At 31.7% G+C, this 17056-nt stretch overlaps 1 protein-coding gene across 2 annotated transcripts; it reads right to left on the reverse strand.

Moving 5' to 3' along the window:
- Positions 1-12557, reverse strand: LOC130613908 (G protein alpha o subunit-like). Of its 2 annotated transcripts, XM_057435266.1 has the most exons (9): positions 12276-12557; positions 7242-7284; positions 5418-5559; positions 5041-5201; positions 4808-4936; positions 4060-4098; positions 3039-3168; positions 2191-2344; positions 1-1728 (listed from the first exon to the last, which is right to left on the reverse strand). In XM_057435266.1, the coding sequence occupies exons 1-9, from the start codon at positions 12391-12393 to the stop codon at positions 1541-1543; spliced, it is 1104 nt and encodes a 367-aa protein (XP_057291249.1). In that variant the 5' UTR covers positions 12394-12557; the 3' UTR covers positions 1-1540. The 2 variants fall into 2 exon arrangements, with proteins under 2 accessions (XP_057291249.1, XP_057291250.1); XM_057435267.1 differs by lacking the exon at positions 4060-4098 and having other exon boundaries at positions 12276-12556.
- Positions 12558-17056: the final 4499 nt, after the last annotated feature.

Below are 17056 nucleotides of genomic sequence, written 5' to 3' on the forward strand. Positions count from 1 at the left end.
TTTATTTAAAATGGCAGATATTATTTTTTCGTTTACCGGTTAAATGTCGTTATTAAAAGTAAAAGTTATAAAGACTACTAATAATACAGAAATCAACCTCGTCCCCAAATTATTTCGTTACATAAGTCAGGGACGAAGTTCCACAGATATTTCCAATTTCCACAAAATAGAATAAAATAAGAATATGGCATACGAATAATATACATCGTTTCGTTTTTTAAAAACTTTGTATATGTCAAATTTCATACAGGCAACGTAACTGTTTTATTTAAAATGTTATTATAACTGTCATAAGAAACACGATAAAAGCGATGTATTTTAGGGCTGCCTTACTTTTGTCAACGCATTGCTATGGAAACAGAAAGATCACCGAACAGCACCTAATTCGAATCGCCATGCTTTAACACTTCTGATGATGTTTCAACTGAAATGTATTACACAGGATCCATTATAGAATAACAACATTTTCAAGGTTGATTTAACATTTTTAAGAAAAAAATCCACCTATTAATTAAACAATTCCCGATTTCGTCACCAATCCCAAATTCATGCAGAAAGTAAAAAAAAATGTAGACTGGTGTCGAAATAGGGGATGCGAATTCCAATATTTATATGCTGTGCTAAAAAACAGCGAAATTTACACAGGATAAACCAACTTCGACCCCAGATCTTTCAGTCAGCTTTTTCTTAGGAAAAACACTAAGACATGGGAGAGAAGTTGGAGAAGTTTAGTATCGTCAGAAATATGTGGTATAAAGTAATAAGAATATATCCAGCTTCTATGCACAGAAAGTTAAAACAGAAAATTTCACAAAATCTCGGAAACAAAGAAAATCTTTGACGAGGTTGGTGAATGATTGTATTAAAGAATTAACACCTGTCGAAGCTTCGATTGAGACTGTCGAAGCACTCTAAAATAGTCTCCACTACAAAAATATTCTGTGTATGTAGTCACGTTGGTAAGAAAAAGAATTATTGTAGGCGGAAGTTCGAGGTGGTGCGAGATGACACAAATTATATAAAAACATGTTAGTAAACAAAATAAAATATATTTTCGTAAGATTGACCATGGATTCTTAATATTGTTTTCTCGTGTTGTTTACGTATTGGTTCATGCATGCATGTATATACAAAATGTCTGACTGTGCATTAGTGTGGTTGAAGATGACTCACATTGCAGCCGTTAGAAATTATAGGAGGAGTTTGGCGCTTAAGAGGTGACATTTAAAAGGACATTCTTAGTGTTAATTTAAAAACACGAGAGTTAATTATGCTTTACGGATAACTTAAACAAAAATTAATTTAATTTTGCATGACAATTTGGTGTGAAACCATGGAACCATGGCCGAACATAGTAACTAATATTGCGATGATGTCAACTATGGTTCAGATTCTCTCCATTGTAATTTTTGTTTCATCTCAAGTCCACTTCGGTCTGGAAAAATCTCTCCAAGACAATACACTGCTAACTTGCACATAACGGCTGTTTTACATTATGCGGAACGTCATACATACATAGCCGCAGTTACACTAAACAAGCCTACGTCAGTCCAGATTTCTTTAAGTTCGCCGCTATAATCATATTAGTGACTGCTTTAAAAACAAAGTCGATATTTTCAGTGTCTGTGGCACAAGTTAAATGTACATATATCTCTTTTGCATCGTTACGATTTCGTTCTAAATATTTTTGTTTAATGAAGTCGCTTGCCTCTCTGAATGTAACGCCACCTAAGTAAGGAAAAAACATTGATGATATTAAAAAGGATTTTAAGCCTACATGCATTTAAAAAACTACAAGCTCAATACAAGTGGATTCTTATAACAAATAGTACGACATGGAATACAGAACACTGGTCAGGAAAAAGAAAAAGATAAAATTCACCAACAACTTCTATAAGTTAGATAACACCAATACTTCCAAAAGTATTTCCTGCCTGAGCAGTTTCACAAAAATTTCTTTAATGTCTATTTATGGATTCTAGGACAATCTCCCCTGTACAATCTCTTGCGGACTTCCAAGCTAGGTAACTCTCCCTAGATAATTGTTTCCTGGATACCTCCCACCTAGGACAACTTCCCCGAAATTCCTCCCTTCACTAACTAATGTCTACTGAATAAACATGGGACAATGCTTGGTTAGGAAGAATCTCTGTTATAAAACATGGTTAGAAGTAAAAATTATCGCCCTACCTTTGTAATCAGGAAAACATATTGTAATAGGTGAGTAAGGTATTTTCTCTTCAAACAAATCTTTTTTATTAAGAAATAATATCACAGAGGTCGCGAGAAACCATTCGTTATTTACAATTGAATCGAACAATTTCAAACTTTCTACCATTCGATTCTAAAAAAAAAGAGGTTAAAAAACAGAAGTTAAGAAGATGAAAACTGTGTGTTCCAGCCAATTCTTTTTCAAAATATTACCCATGACTTTCTTTAAAAACGAAACACAGACTAGAATAAATTTTAAAGATAACATGTGACGATATATTGCGAAGAACATGTTATCATGCTGATGTCAGCAGTGGGGATCACTCAACTAAATAATGCTTAAAGTCACTTGATCTGATGGGGAGAAAGTTATACAGCATATTAATTCACTTATGAGTAAATAAAAGGTTTTGCGGATAAGGTAGTTCTTATTTTGCTTGTAAACAAACTAGCCTGCCACGTGGTGCCTAATTGTGCCTAACATTTTGTATTTTCTACAAGGGGGTTCCCATGAAATTCCCATGCGGTTGGTAGTAACAGGCATAATTGAGTCATTCTTTGATTCTCCTCTATATCATTGCATAGTATCTTTTTAGGTTTTATCCAACCCTTTAATACTAAGTAGACAACCTGCAAATTCCCTTGTTACTCAACAGGTCTCCATTAAAGTAAAGAGGCTTCCACAACTAAAATATATCTTATTTTTGAAGGTAGGCGTAGTCCGGTTTAAAATTCTTAATAAAAGACAAGAATATCACTTTCAGCGAAGACATCGCTTGACCCAACTTAACACTTGAAATGAGTCCAGAAAAAAAGGATATACTTACTGTTGTGTCATCTTCCGCAAGTCTTAAGTCATAACAACTTAATGCTGCACAGAATATGATAGCTGTCACTTCTTGAAAACAATGTATCCATTTTCTCCTTTCTGTTCGTTGACCACCAACATCTAATAATCTGGAGATAAAAATAAACATGATAGCCAGAAAATTCTCCAATGCAAAATTTGATTGGCATTTTGAATTATTTAAAAACAGTTTTACAACTCAGATCTCCATTTGGAGGTGTTTGTAATCAAGGAAGTACAGTTCTCTGAACATGTTTATTCTAATGAACAATTTCAGAAGTCAACTTACTAACTCTATTTGGCATAGGGGGAGGGGATAAAGTTCTTACGCAAGATTCAAAATTTGATGTTTTCCAAATTACTGATAAAAGTCTACAACAATTTGTAAGTATCAATATTTTTATGACGTTGATGACGTAAAGACATTGCATGAAATCACCTCTAAAACTGAAAGTGCTACAAATTCTGACATTCTAATTTTTGAAAACCCTTGTTAAACAAAAAAGCTGATGTCAGCAATAATTAATTTATTGTTTTCTCTTATACTGAAATTTTGCTACGTTTTTTGTCACATTAATCACGTGTCAGATGTTATAGGCAGCCGGAACTTTATGCACCCACACCCCCTCATTACTGACAATACCAAACAGGGTTAGAACAACAACCAGCACCACAACACATAAAAAAAGTGTTCTAAAAATTCTTCCATCTTAGTGTGCATGCTCACATCTCAAAATAAATAAAACAATAACAAATTGTGCAAACATATCACCAGTGCATCTTCAATACAATAACTTTGTAACACATACAAAAAATAAAACATTACACAACAAGTAGTCGACTGTGGTCACACGTCAGTAAAAATATGAACAGTATGGACAAAAAAACGTTTGTCAATTTTTAGTAGATGTTCGTATTAGTCATTAGTTTTGTGTGATATTAGAAGGTATTGATGCAGCACAAAGATTTGAAGCATTTTTAGCTTATCAAAGTATAATTACTTCATTTTGATTTCTTTGTTGGATCTCCATCTTTTTCCCCTGAAGAAATCAACATGGCAAAGTTGGTTCAAATTTGCTAGTTTGGTTCTTGCAAAGATTTTGCTTGCTCATGTAGTCAAAAAATTTTCTTTTTAAAAATGTCATAATTTAAAAAAATATGAAATGTTTTACCAAAAAACTTTAAAATGACATCACATGTCCCATCAAAGAATTCTTTGCTATAGGACCATGGATAATATTGTTAAGATGAGACTTGCTTTCTAGCACATCAACTCACTCCCTGAGTGCATTTAAAATGGCGTACTATTTGACTTATTACACAGGCACATGCTTTGTCATCTTGAAACAAAACACATGATTAGAAATGGTAGATTTGTGTGATCTTCCATTGCCATAAATTTAGTGCTAACTTTTGTGCTAATATTCAGTTGAATTCTGAAGTTTTTTGACGTTAACAGTGCACTAATATTGATGAGATATAATGCCAACAATTTTTCATATGCAATTTTTGAGTAACTAAAGAAAAGTCTTTCATGGACTGTTAAACATGTTTATGTGAAAAAGCTGTGAAATAGTAAAAAGTGCATGTATATCATTTTTATAAAATAAACATTAAAGAAACACTTGTAAAAAAAAACTGTCATGTTAAATAGGCACCTTCAGTTCATTTGAAGAAGTCGTGATAAGTCAGTGAGTTAGTCGTTTAGTGTTGATTACTGATAAATTTATATATCCACAACAAACTTACCTAAAATTTAGTTTTTTAAAGGTGAATTGTATTTCTACTATTCCTGTAGTTTTTACTCTTGTTCGAAGTATATCTTGCTCCGTCGGCCTGTAATCAGGTTTCGAAAGTCTGTCTAATGCATCTAAATAACTAAAAAAACAACAGAAGAATATTAGACATATAAAAATAGACCACTCCCTAAGTAAAAAATCTCAGGATGCACCTTGCACTGAATATGAAAGGTAAATTCTTACTATTTGGTTGAATCATTAAGTTGGTATTCTCGTGATCGACGAAAACACGTAAGTACACCTTTGTCCACCCATAGCCTCTTCATGGCTTCTGTCAGTTCTGGTGAGAAGGGCATTGTGTCTTGACCACTGTTAGCTATCAAAAAGACCATCTTAGCATCACTCTAAAAAATAAGTTCAATGCCATTCAAAACTTTTCAAGAGTGTCATGCTATGGCACTTGTATGCACTACACTGCTAATTTAAACTTATTTAAAATATGTCCCGTCACTTTAAAACTAGAAACATGCTACAAAAAAAGAGTGAACACAACTACTCAATTTATTCACTTTGCGATTAAACATCTTACAGGATGCATAAAACAACAGGTCAAAGCTTACCCCTCTCCTTTCATCAGCAAAATTTATACGTAGTTTTTCCATAGCCCGCAGCATTGCAATGAGGGACATGATCGTGTTACTGAATATAACTGGCTTAAATCGCCGATGATCTTCTTCTGTAAAGCCATTGTCGTGTATAATTCTATGAAAATTGAGACACGTTTAAATTAAATCAAATTTTAACTACTACTTTTCGTTTCTAACATGAAATGTAATATCAGACACTACATGCAAGTTTTACAATGTCACATAACAATCTAATGCCCACATTAAGAATCTCCAGTAACTTTACTTCTTATAGTTACCCCTGTGCAAAAGCCATGTTAATAAGAGATGATAAAGCCATTTGTTCTCACATGTAACATGCAAGCTATTGTTTTAAAGTGTTGCATGTGGACATCCACATGTAAAAAAATGCTTACAAATTATTTTGTTAATTTTACACCTACTGTTTTTGAAACGTTTTCACTGCAATTAAAAATAATGTTTCTCTTTCTTTTAAATCTAATACAGCAACCCAGTTTGAAACAAAATACAGTGAATTATAATTAAAATGCATTTCATATGATACACATGGTTATGGTTATTGTTTAGTGTGAAACAGTTAAAACTTGGCCTTATTATATTTTACATATTACTTTCTTTTTAAACTTTGTGTAAGAGACCAAAAAATAGATCATCTATATAATAATACGCCAGTTCCATGTGTCTGTGACAGGGAAAGTGGATATGCTCACTTTCCATTGATGTTGCCGAACAATGCATGTCTAATTTGGTAAATTTTCTGACGTTACGGCGCAACGATAATAACACTACTTTAACGTCAATATCCTATATATTATATTATTTAAAACCCCTATATCTCCTTAGGCCTTCGTCGAAAACATATAATTCAATACATTTTTTTGATTAGCGCTTAAGCTCTACACAATAGAGGCAACGATAAAACATATAATTTTCTATTGTGGATGGGCTGCTGACGTCATCAAAATTCAAATGATCCCTCTTTTTCATATTTATTCTGCCTCAGTGGATTTTTCCATGGGCTTTATCGACTTCTATATAATAATATGCCAGTTCTGTCGGTCTGTGACTTTTGCAAAGTGGATTATATCCTTTACAACTTTTTTTCATAAAGTCTCTAAAACATCGCCCATAAAATGGTTCTGTAATTTACCAAACTTTTAACGTTAAAATAATATTAACGTCAAAGGAAAGTATGTTAAATTAATGAAGCCATTACAGTGCACTTTAAACTTTGAGGCCAAATAACTGGGAAACGAGGTAGTGATGTCAATGATTTTTCACCGTGTGGGTAACTAGGGACCACCTAGGACCAATTTGGGTAAGTTTCCCAAACCTAGGTCTCCAAATCCGTTTCGGAATGGACGGGTTGATGACGTCATTAAAAAACCTTCAAACCTTAATATCTCTGCAATCGTTTCCCAAAAGTACATAATCCTATATACTTGACCAGTGTTTCAAGATCTATACGATGAAGGCAACAGGTATAAAAATTTCTAAAAAACAGTTTTTTGGTTTTGATGGGCCATTGCTGACATCAGCAAAATTTTTAAACCCTTATATCTGACTAACCGCTCATCAAAAGCGCATGATCATATACATTTTCTTGACCAACATTTTAAGCTCTACTAATATTTTTTATGGATGGGTTGCTGATGTCATCAAAACTTAAACGACGCTTCTTTTTCGTTTATAATCTGCACAAGTGGATTTTTCCACAAGCTTTATGGACTAGTGTATTAATAATAGGTTGACAATAGCAATAAAATTTCTCACACTTTTAAAAAAGTTTATACTTACTTCATTTGTTTCACGATAGTACTCTTGCCTGACTCACCAGCGCCTAGAAAATAAACAATAATTTTACAATTACTATAATAATTTTCACAAAAGTTGTGTTAGTGTATATACCTGAATGTATAAGCTTACATATAAACCTTAGTTGCACACTTGTCTTCAGTAGTGTTAGAATTATCCAAAATGTAATTACTATACGACGATATACATTTTTTTACACATATATATACATCTGATTTTGTTTGGCATAGTAATAGTCTAAACTACAACTAATACTCAATTAATAAATTCACAATAAAATATGGAAATGCTAAGATATGTAGATAGTTTATAATGATTAGACTTTGTAAGAAAATATTTTCACAGTTTTGAAACAAAATACTGTAATATCAAGACTTTGAGCAAAGGGGTTTTGACAGTTTTCTACTAAAGTATGTCAATGTTTAGGCTTTAAAAGTTTGCTTTTTGGTATTTCTATAACGACACTAGGCTAAGCGTGTCACATGAATATTTTGTCAAGTTTTGTAACTAGACACGCACAATTTGATGAGTTCATGTTAAAGGAGAACTAACATTTGGAAAAAAGTTGAGCTTAAATTGTTTATTAGTATGAATATGAATTTTTTTTTTTCATTTTCACAAAAATTGGTTCTTAAGATTTTAAAGGTCAATGTTTAGCTGACACAGATATAGACAAAACATTACCAGTTCTAACTTGTGGACACCAGGGTTTGAATTAGCAGGCTGTAATTTGCAATTTAAAAAAGCTGTTTTTGTGAGTCACTATTAGAAAGAAATTTTAAAATTGTGAATCCAATATTTTCATTTATCGGTAATTAGCATAGTCAAAACAGCAGAGTCAATTGTTTATCTTTTATATACAAAACGTTTATTAAAACCTCATTAAGCTTGGTCCTTGATAAATAAATGAAAACGAATATTTACATGTTAATACTATAAGACCACAAGTGAAATAATAGTACATGGAAAGGTACAGCCAAGTTTAACCATTTGAAAAGTTATAATTGTAAAAAGGAATCTATGGTTAGTGGTCTAAACAGTGCTTTAACATTACAACAGACTATGTACAGATTATTTCTGTGCATGTGCTGCAATGAACACTTGTAGTTGAATTTAGATGTGCTATGACAGGTGAATTAACAAACATGTAATTTTTTTGTGAGTGCAATTTTTAAGCGGTTGTTATTAAAATTCTGTTAAGTAAAAATGGTTATGCAAAACACAGAAAGTTGTAGCTACCTTCATCTAGAAGCTAGATACGTATATCAAAGCCTGAATAGGGGTTGGTGCTACAAATTAGGTCAACTGTTTAACATTAAATGTGCACCTTTTTTAGGCTAAACTTAAATTTAATATAGCGAGACTACACATTAATTGACATTGCATAAATAAAAACAGGGCAAAATATGTTTGTTGTGACACCCCCTACTGTTGTGATTGTTAGTAACCAGTCTGAATTAGTTAAATTTTTATTATCTCCAAATTTCACAGCTGTTATATTATGCAGATGTAAAGAGTAACAATAATATTTTAAGAGATCAACTGATCATCGTTTTATTTATGAAACAAAATTTAAATATTTAGTTTTTAAGGTCTTTATAAATTGTTTTAAACATGCATAAGCAAGGTACATAAATTAAAATCAAGATTAACTTGCACGTGTGATATTACGTGTGATACATCTAAACAATTTTGCACATATGCTTGCACAAGCACCTGCGATTTCTCGACAGCCACAGCTGCAAGGTATATTTTTGCACGTTGAGCAAATTTTTGTGATATTTTCGCTCATCTAAACAATTTTGCACATATGCCTGCACAAGCACCTGCGATTTCTCGACAGCCACAGCTGCAAGGTATATTTTTGCACGTTGAGCAAATTTTTGTGAGCTGATTTTACATTTATAACTGAAACCATGGACATACAACACAACTTTACATATCAAAAAATGCATTCAAAATATATATTTATTTAAATTTAAAGATTAAAAAAACATGCTAAAAGTGATGTTGTGAAAAAAAAAAAAAATAACATAAGACAATTATTTTTTGCAAAAACTAATTTTCACACAGTTAGTGAGTCCTGAAATTTCATAAGAGCTTAATTTCCTGAAAAAATTTCATGACATTATTTCCCTTTAATTTAAACCGTTTTGATGCCAGAGATATAAGATATAGACTACTAAGGTTGAAATTCATATATCTATTATCTATCTATATTAGTGCTAGATGTGTATGTGCTAGATAAGTGCTTTTTAACCAAACAAATTAATATTTTTTTGCTATGTTTGCTAATTCTCAATTTAAACCTCTGGCTTTCTCTCTGAGCTCCTTTCTCACTGGCCTTTTGAACGCGATACAAAATGCTAACTCAGTTCTTTTAACATCAGAGATTGTGATGTATAGGCACAGGTCAATTTACTTTAACCCTTGTTTTAAACAAATAAAGAAACAAATTCTAATAAATTTTCCTAATTTTCTTCTGAAACTAAAATAATTTTTTCTCTCATAATACTTCCTCTGTCTGATTTAAATATATACAACACACCCACTTTTTCTCATAACAATACAGAAAATTTTCAGAGGTTTTGGGCTCAGCTGTAAATTTTTTAAAGAGATTTTAAGTAACTTTGAGGCTGGATTTATTTACTTTAAGGAAAAAACATTTGCTGGAACAATATATATATATATATATATATATATATATATATATATATATATATATATATATATATATATATATATATATATATATATATATATATATATATATATATATATATATATATATATATATATATATATATATATATATATATATATATATATATATATATATATATATATATATATATATATATATATATATATATATATATATATATATATATATATATATATATATATATATATATATATATATATATATATATATATATATATATATATATATATATATATATATATATATATATATATATATATATGTCACGATACTAGATTCTTGATAGATCGCGACTATTTATTTTAAATGTTTCTTATTATTATAAACGCGGTACACCGCGTATCAAGGGAGTTTACGCACGTTGCGTGCTCGATATGTTAAACAACCTTTTTCCAGTACTGTACCCTTTCTTTGGGTCAAATCTTTGTTCGCACTACCTGTTCTAACTAATGTCATTAAAATTTTGGACTTATTAATAAATTGTATGTATCACGCCTGATACATACTCTACAAACATGCAAGTGATGACGTTACAAATGTCAAATGTTAAAAAAAAAATGTCTAATGCGAAAATCTCACTATTACCTTTGTGACCAGACATTAGTTTTGCAAAAAAACGGCCTTTATTACAATTTGTTAAAGCTCTATTTAGGTTTAATCTATCCTGCATCCTTTAATAGTATAGGTTCATAATACAACTTAGTGTCTATGAAATCTGAATGTTATACTGCCTTATATCGTTGTGATAAATAACCATTAGCAACACTTTCGCTCAGAAAGTGTTTTAATCAAATTTATGGTTGAGTAGATAACCTAAGGGATTTTTTAAGTTATAAAATACTGCTTTATAAAATATACCAATTCGTTAAAAATTATTCTTAAAATTTTGTCGGTAAAAAAAACTTTGTCAGTAAAAAAAGTGCTTGTCGGCCATACTTTCACTTTCTTTGTAGCGATTATGTTCTTTTTGATAAAAACATGTATATATAATCCACTCTTCCTGGAAACCATCGATTTCAAAGTTTAGACGCGTTTGTCACTGACTTACTCTTTTCTAGCGTTTGATGAAATCTTGTAATGACTTAACGTAAAAAAATTGCATTCGCCGTTTGAGAATGGCTGGTAATGAGTTGTTGAAGCTCGTAACACGTAAAGAGTTTTTTTATTTTATAATATCTATCAAAAAGCAATTTTTGAGGCAAAATGAAAGTGTTTCTTAGGTTTTGATATATTCTTAACTTTTAGAGCTCCACTTGTTTTTGCTTGGGAAGAAACCTTTACCAAAATATATGTGAACCAGGTTGGCTTTTGCTCCAAAATGGCAGCCAACTTGAACACTTTGGTGGTATGTAATTCTGGACATTAAAATTGCCAAAATGTAAAAAATTTAATGCTATGTTGCTTTAGCGATATGGAAGACTGTGGTAATAAACCAACAACATATTTTTATTAGTTCTCTTTTAAATTGTGTACTCAGGAGCATTTATAAGCAGAAACTAAACAATATGGTAGCATAATTAGAAGATTTGATATATTATCTTGCAAATATTTCGACAATCACATATCACAGAAATTTTATATGGGCAAGCTGATTGCAAAAAATTTGCACAGCCATGCCGAAACATATCACAGAAAATCCCATTTTTAGATGTAACCCTTCTTGTGAAACAAACAACTTATATAGTACATGCGTTCAAATCAAAACAAACACAATATCTTTTGACAGAACAAATAATAATAACAAAACAGGTTTACTAGAAAGTTTTTAGCTAAAACAGCAAAAACCATGTCAATAGACCAATTATAGTAATGTAGTTGTTTTGATTTCATTTTGAGAACAAAGAACTCACGCAGGGTAAATGGCTATTAATGAAGATTAAAAATTTTTGGATAGCAAAAGATCCAAGAGGAACTGAAATTAAACTTTAAATATATTTTCTAATTCCTCTTAAAAAAATTCACTAATTTTAAGAAAATATTTCTTTCTTTGGATAGTTTTCTGGTCTGTTGTTCATATTTTCTACCTATGGAAGTGCTTGTGCATGTGCAAAAAAAAAAAACTTTTTAACTAAACATTAGCAAGCCATCTATGGCTTAAATTAGGGCATATTCTAAATTGCAGTAGTCATGGGACTGTTTTGTTTGCTTGTAGCTAGTTTGACCTTGTGACTCCTCACAAAGCCCAATCATATCTCATAAATACAATATAGCTGTTAACCATGTTGATTTAACAGCATAGATCTTATAATAAGACAGTACTCTTTAAATAAATTCAGTGGTTCTTTCCATACCTAATAATAACAATTTGACTTCCTTTTGGGATTTGTCACCATCTTTTTTTAAAAACACATCAATATGTTTACTATGAGCAGAAGCTCTACTTTCCTCTACACTTTGATTGCAACCCATTTGTGGATATCATTAAAAATCTATAATACATTTACTACCATTATAAACACACAGTGGGAAAGTTAGGCATGCTACCACCCAATAATACGACCTATTTAGTATTGTTGTATGTCAGCCATTTTCCATTCCAATTTTACTCAGACGCGCCACCCTTTCACAATGTAACCGAGATGGCACGGTATACTAAAAATTGCAAAATTACGTAAGTTCGAAGTATACGATATGGTCCAAAAACAACAAAACAAAAGAACGCCACGGCAAAATAAAAGCCACGGCGAGATTATAAAAGCCACGCGTCACACAAAATACGATAATACAAAATCGTTTAGCCCTGGCCTTTCTTATTTTTTTGTCATAAACTTCGTTGCTCTTTTATGGCTTGCTTTTTATGCCGCGGCGTTCCTTGTTTTGTTAGGGCGTTGCTTGTTTTGCCAGGGCGTTTTTTGTTTTGCCGTGGCGTTTTCTTGTAGCGGTAACATATGATGCTGCTAGTTTTGATGTGACTATTTTTTTTTCTTTTTTTTGCAGTGCTATTTGTGAGCCATTGTACAGGTCAGAATTTAGTCCGAAGCGTTTACCTTTTGTTAAATCTGTGACATAGGTAGAATGCTGTAGACACATCACGGAAATTAATGAAGCATGTTAATGTTTCATTCTTTGCCGAAAAAAGTGCATTGCAGTACACTCTTTTATTTACTAATCAAAATCTAATAACAATATTAATAAATAACCATTCAAAATATAGCTGTGGTAAATATATTGAGTCTGTATTCACCGAATAATAGGGAGTCAGCCTGGCATTAGTTAGCACACTTTCTCCCAGTTGGTCGTCGGTAGTCAGAAACACACCGTTTTACAGTGTCAATCACGCATGCGCGAGATGAAATATGTAGCGTAGGGAAATGTGATATAGCAACAGAGTATATTTATTCATATTTCGTTGCTTACTGTAAGCAGTTACCATGTTTTCCAAGCTTAACAGCATGTTATGATAAAATTGATAGTAAATTCATGTTAATTTCCCTACGTATGAACTCTGGCCATTACCGCCATATGCAATACTTCTGTTCACGAATTTTATGCTTTTTAAAACCTATATTTAATTTAGTATAGATAAATTAGCGTGTATACAAATGTTTAACTTGTTTGAACTTAAAAAATTTTTATTCTTTTGATTTCTTTCACAAGCTGCACTTTTAATCACAGATCAAATATAACTTAATTAAATAAATTGTTGTAGCAGGTTATTTTTTTGCGGTGGATTTTAAAATTATAGTCTTTATTCAATTTGTGGTGAGGATTTCAAATATTTTATCCATTTTTTTGTCAACTATTTTCCAAATATCTTCTGCACATCAAGGTAAATAAATTCGGAAAGTGTTTATTATATTTGGAGAATAAAGCACAATATTCATGTGACATTTTTGAGATTTTTAACGATGTGAGTTTCAGTCGCAATATCACCTGCCACACCGCGGCTGCTTTTCTAAAATTGTTATTTTACGGAAAGAAATGATTACGGAACCGACACTGTGAAAACGATGTATTGATCTCTCTCTGCATTTGTACTTTGAGATAAGATCGGACACCTTCACTTGGTAGTAAGTAGGTCTGAAATCAACATTGCCTCAATCAACCGAACGCCATAACATCTACTTCTTTTATATTATTATATAGACAAAAAGCAAAAAGATGACGTAGTCTGTATTTCAATATGCATCGCATCCACATGGATTCGTGACTTGTTCAGTTCGCTGCTTCATTCAAAATGCTGAGAAGTACAACTACTTCGCAGTAACTGTAAACCTTTTGAAAAATCACGTTCCTCCTCACTACCTCCTTTCCAGATGGCTTCAGGCTGTGCCTTGATTTTTTTGAAATTCATGTCATGTTGCTTCCTACACTGAGAAACATGCTATTTTAAAAATTCAGATATTTCTTCTATCACTTTAGGTTTAAGAATAAGAATTCAACATTATTTATAGCTGACAGGCTCTAGCTTGTTGCGTAGTGTATAACTAATGAAGCATCTTGGTGAGTGACGAAAAGATGTTCATTGAAAGCATTGTTTGTAATATGCACACCCTCGTCCCCAGGGTTTTTTGTGTTTTTGATATGAGAGAAGACGACGAAAAATATTTTCCGACGTCATCTCTTATATCAAGAGGTGGTAATCTGCACTGTTTTATATTTTTGAAAAAACATTTCCCTTGGATCTATGACGCGCCACAAAGATTCTAATCTGTAAAGTGGCTTTAGTGATTTAAGGATTTAGAAATGTAAAATGTAAAAATATGTAAATATAAAAAAATACAAAATGTAAAATGTACGAAAAATGTCACTTCGACTTTAGATTTCACCTCTTATATTGCTCCCTTACCCCTTTCACCTAAAAAATAAATGTCTTACGAAATGAAATATTAAGACGTCAACGGATTTGACGTCCTCCCTCACGCCGAATTGACGTTTAGTGTACACTTGACGATTTTTTTCGTCAGTCCGTATTATTTGGTCATGCAAAAGAAAAAAGTATGTTCTAGGCTACACGTAATGCTTCTAAACTTTTGTTGTTTGTTTACAATGTTACCATGGCAACATGTTGTCTCGAGTAACTACACACAAAAAATTATCCTGTTGAAATCGATCCGTTAGAAAACTTAAAATTTGATAATTTTACTTCGTCTTCCATAGGATATATATTCTTAAAAGCTCTTTCCGGCACTATACTAAGTATTTCGTTACTTAGCAGAAACCTTCTCTGGCTATTTGATTGATGACAATAAAACACTTTGTAAGATCTGTCATCTTAAAACCAGACGTTTCTACGCAGTGTTTTCATTTAAAGTAAATGCTTCCATGTCAAATCATTAATATTTGTCGCTTTGTCGTTTGTTTCACATGTTCGTCTGGCAAGTTATAATCAAGTTCTTTCTCAGAAGAAAATTTTATTAGTCAAAGAACATATTGTGTGGTCACAACAATGAAAGGGATGTTTTCTCTACCTTTTCAGTGGAACTACTGATATTATATCACTCCTTACAGAATCAAGATTCATAGTTTTTTGTTGTTGTAGGAAAAGCAAGTTGTAGCGTAGGCAGCATTACTCAGGGTAACTTTAGAAAAGGAAGAGAATCATTTCACTCAAAATGTGAAAACATCTTGCCAGGTTTTTTCCAGGATACTGTGTGGTCTGCTTCGTTCGCTTCACCACACTGAACATTTCCAATTATTCTAAGATCTATCATGAAACACTTTTTTCCGTTCGTGAAAGGTTAGAAAAATGAGGATATGTCCCGTAAAGCTGTGGGGTTGTCTGACTCATTACTGAGTTTTATGAATAACAATTGTTTTTGAAGAGTAATATAATTGGTTTTGAAGAGTAAAAATCAACGAAAGGAAGGAATCTATAATTAACATTAGAAGAATCAAATTTCTGCTTCCTGACAGTTCTAATGAGGAAAATCCGATGACTGATAATAACGGTTTTTTAGAATATTTGAGTTGTAGCATTGACTACATAAACAATCCACTAGATAATGTTTATCAAAACTTTGATACTAAAAAAGTTTAAAACACAAACGTTTTTGTTAAGACTTACACCAGCCAACAATTTGAGGGTCAGATAATAATAATAATTCAACATAACTTCCCTTGTCTTCCAACAATTGTTGATTGTAAAATGGCTGTATCTTCTGTCACAAGGAGTGTTCATGACCTTACAAAAAGACAAAAGAGTAGAAAATGCTAGCTTCCTGTTCCTATACGGTTTGTTCTTATAAAATTGAAATGTATGGTTAAAAATGTTTAAATAAAAGTAGCCTCACAGTTTCTCGAGACAGTTTATTCGAGGCCCAACGTTGTACTAGGTGGTGAAAAAATGATGAAAAACAATAAGCAAAGGAAGGAGGCATAAACATGAAAAACAACGAATATAAAGTTGTAAGGGACTAAAAATGATAATTAATATACTGTGAACCAAAGAAAAGACAGTGAAATGTGAGCAAATTTTTGTTCCGTGGTGATTAATATCTTTACTCATCAAAAATCGACCTCGATCCCAAGGATATAAGGGATAGCAAGAAAGAAATATTTCTTTCCGGCTATCCCTTATATCAAAAAGAGAAAAAATGAGATCGCGGTTGAACGAAAATTTTACCGACTGTTGAATTTTTCTAGTCGATCTGTTTTCATTATCTTAAACCGGACTAAAAAGAATAAAAATGACTTAGAAATAAGAGGAAAGCAAGGTGGAAAGTTTTTAGTTTTACTTATTTAGTTAAAATTGTTATTTATAAAAAAGAAGTTGTTAATTTCTTTTGCAGTTGACGTAGCTGAAACAATTACGATAAAATAGAAAGAAATATTTCCAGATTGGAAAGCCCAAATCGAAATTTTAGTTAATTAGCAGCAAGTTACTTTGGAGCTCGTTTATCCGCAAAATATAAAGCTTGGTTTTTAATAACCTAAATTTTGTTGCACAACATTTGCATAACTGTCACAACTTTTTGGAAACACAGGTTGTACAATAAAAACAAACAATATTATCTTTTCCGTAGTAGAAGCACTTGTTTGCCTGATTATCTATTACATGAAGGTTTTTAGTACAATAGGAAATAAATAGACGAGGTCTTAAGATTCGAAATATTACGTTTCAAGGTGGTGG

This window comes from Hydractinia symbiolongicarpus, chromosome 11 (assembly GCF_029227915.1).
Source record: "Hydractinia symbiolongicarpus strain clone_291-10 chromosome 11, HSymV2.1, whole genome shotgun sequence".
NCBI lineage: Eukaryota > Metazoa > Cnidaria > Hydrozoa > Anthoathecata > Hydractiniidae > Hydractinia > Hydractinia symbiolongicarpus.

Bases quoted from the DNA above. Each gene is read 5' to 3' on its own strand.
- LOC130613908 (XM_057435266.1), bottom strand. From the start codon at position 12,393: ATGGGTTGCAATCAAAGTGTAGAGGAAAGTAGAGCTTCTGCTCATAGT. The intron at 5,560-7,241 runs GTAAGTATAAAC...CAATTTTCATAG, and splicing joins ACTATCGTGAAACAAATGAA to AATTATACACGACAATGGCT. The intron at 2,345-3,038 runs GTAAGTATATCC...CTTTTTTTTTAG, and splicing joins TTGCGGAAGATGACACAACA to AATCGAATGGTAGAAAGTTT.